The 2883-nt window shown below is 50.6% G+C and overlaps 1 protein-coding gene across 1 annotated transcript; it reads left to right on the top strand.

The window, feature by feature from the left end:
- The first annotated feature begins 373 nt into the window (after nucleotides 1-373).
- Nucleotides 374-2082, top strand: LOC123127473 (trihelix transcription factor ASIL1). Its single transcript, XM_044547199.1, has one exon. The coding sequence runs from the start codon at nucleotides 504-506 to the stop codon at nucleotides 1752-1754; it is 1251 nt and encodes a 416-aa protein (XP_044403134.1). The 5' UTR covers nucleotides 374-503; the 3' UTR covers nucleotides 1755-2082.
- Nucleotides 2083-2883: the final 801 nt, after the last annotated feature.

Here is a 2883-nt window from a genome sequence, read left to right as displayed (position 1 = left end):
GAAAGCTAAAAACGCGTACATAAAAATAAATAAACAAACAAAATTCGAAGGGAGCCTCTAGAGCACGACCGGTGGCGCCGCACAGCCTACCAAAAGTAGACCTTGGGAGGGCTCGTGAAGGAGAACTTGATGAATAGTTGCTCTGCCTTGCACCATTTTCTTTGTCGTGACACCAGTGTGTCCTTATAGAATTTTCTGAAATTTTAGGATGGGTTTAGCCCATCCATATTTCAATATCTGGTTAATTAATTTAAATGTTTAATTTTAAAAAAGTAATTTATTGATGACAGTGGTAAATAGGAGAAATGAAAATATGGATAAGTCACTCAAGAATGTACAACAGCACACCGTAAAAAACAAAGATAAACACCTTCTCCCATCGCCGCCGAACACGACGGCCACCGCACGCCACAAAATGCAAATGCATCCCGAACAATTCCGCATCCTGGAAATATCCCCAAACCCTCGCCCGCCGCCGACCGACGACCTCCAGATCTCCGCTCATGGATGACGACGGTGCCGCCTCCCCGTCGCCCTCGCCGTCACCGTCGCGCTCCCCTTCCCCGCTTCCGGTCGCCGACCCCGTCACCGTCGCCGCCGTGCCCCCCGGCCACCTCGCCCTCGCCATCCCTATTCATAAGCATGGTCCCTCCAGCAGCGGCGGCGGCGGGGGCGGGGGCAGGGAGGACGCCTGGAGCGACGGCGCCACCTCCACGCTGATCGACGCCTGGGGTGAGCGCTTTGTCGCGCTCGGCCGCGGCAGCCTACGCCACCCGCAGTGGCAGGAGGTTGCCGAGGTCGTCTCCTCCCGCGATGGCTACTCCAAGCCGCCCAAGTCCGACGTCCAGTGCAAGAACCGTATCGACACCCTCAAGAAGAAGTACAAAGTCGAGAAGGCCAAGTCGGACTCCTCATGGCCATTCTTCGACCGCCTTGACTTCCTCCTCGCCCCAGTCCAGAAGCTCCTGGGCAATTCTGGCGGGGCAGCAGGAAATTTTGGCTCCTCCAATCCCAGCAACCGGAGCACCGCACCTATGGCCCCGCGTGTCAACTTCCCTCAGCGCACCCGCACGGCCTTTCCCTCGATAGGTATGAAGCGGAGGCTGCCATCGCCGCCCCAGGCGTCAGCATCGTCGGAGTCGTCCGACGGGTTCCCACCTGAACCACTGGCTGAGGCCGTGAACGGCAAGAGGCAACGCCTCGAGGAGTCGGCGAATGGAGCGGACAGCAGCGACCGTGCACAGGGCCTGCGCGACCTGGCACAGGCGATTCGACGGCTTGGGGAGACATACGAGCGCGTGGTGTCCTCAAAAGGGGAGCATGAGCTCCGGATGGAGCGGAGCCGCCTGGATGCCGCACGCGAGCTGGAGGACCAGCGTGTGCAGTTCTTCCTCAAGATGGAGATGGAGATCTCAAAGGCCAACAATGGTGCTCCACTCGCTGTCCCACTTGCTGCCGCTGCCATGGTCGGTAATTCAGCCTCTACAGCAGAAGATGGTGACTCGCCAGCTACTGCTGATGGCAACGGTCCAAGGAGAGCCTCTATGGCAACGGATGTCAGGGCCAGCAGCAATCACCATGTCCGGTACCGTGTCAAGGACGACAGGCATCACCATGCCTCACGGCGCCCATCTTACCAGTACAACCAGAACAATGTTGGTGCTGCGGATGCCGGAGGCATTGGTAGTGGCAGCGATTCCGGTAACAAGGAAGACGAGGAAGAGATGGAAGGCGAAGAGGAAGAGAGCCAGTAAGGTCACTCCGGGGATAGCAGTTCAAGAATTTGTATCTGTTTTTTAGGTAAGAATTTGTATCTGTTGATTGGCATTGCCCTGGTTAAAATTGCTCCCAGTTATGCTGGTCTATCTCGGAGCAAATGGCTACTGAGCTTGTAGTGGTATTAGCAACCAGGAGTAGCAGAGTTATGGTGAACACCTGTGGGTGGGATGTTTGTAGTAACTTGTAGCTGCCTGTTTGTGCTTTTGATGTGATTCTGTGATATTAAGGTTGTCCCTCCCAGGCCCAGCGAATGTAGCATGATTAGTTATATGGTGGTGTTAAGGTTTGCTCCTTTTGGAATCATGACCAGTGTGCCGAACTGTGCTCAGTGCTTATCTTCTGTTTGTTTGAGTAACATACGTCCTGTTTTGAGTTCTCAACAGTAGCCTATGGCCAACTTGTGAATTGTAATGGAGATCATCAGGTGGAACTGTGCTGCTTATGTTATATGTACTCTCTTCAATAAGTGTGATTCATTCAGCAGGAGAGGTTATTGTGGCCAGAATGCAGTTACTTTACTGTGAGCAAGGCGTACAGGTTTTTTTTTGAGAAAATAGCAAGGCTTACAGGTGTCATGAAAAGGAATGCATCACTCTAAGGCTTTCGGTCTGCCGCGTCTTTCAGTTGTGTACACAACGATGCATCACAGCGCAATACTCCAATCTAGTAGGATAAGAAGCATAGGAAAATTCAAAATTGACCCTGGCTCCAGTTAGCCTCTTTCTCAAATAAATAAAAGCATTTTAAAGTTTCATTACAGAAGAGATGTACTTGCATCCCGCAAAAAAAGAGAAAGAGATGTACTTGTAGACGTTATCTGCATATACAATTTCATCAAAAAATATTTTCATTTATGGGCTAGACAATATGGTAGATTTAGCATTTGCTATTCTAAAACCATACATTAGTATTTTCATAAATCATAGGCAAAAATATTTATCAATAGTATTACATGTAAGTACGGAGCAACATGAGAAAGAATCAATATATGTTGGCATACTTCTGTGTGGTATTTGAATTTCTGAAAATTTTGATCTTCTAAAGGCCGGAAGTGTGACGCCCCGACAGTGGCACTATACAGACTAGTAGAATGCCTGTGCGTTG

The sequence above is a fragment of the Triticum aestivum genome, chromosome 6A (assembly GCF_018294505.1).
Source record: "Triticum aestivum cultivar Chinese Spring chromosome 6A, IWGSC CS RefSeq v2.1, whole genome shotgun sequence".
In the NCBI taxonomy this organism is placed as follows: Eukaryota; Viridiplantae; Streptophyta; class Magnoliopsida; order Poales; family Poaceae; genus Triticum; species Triticum aestivum.
Note: the sequence above shows the minus strand (reverse complement) of the source record. Positions and strands in the feature narration are given on the sequence as shown.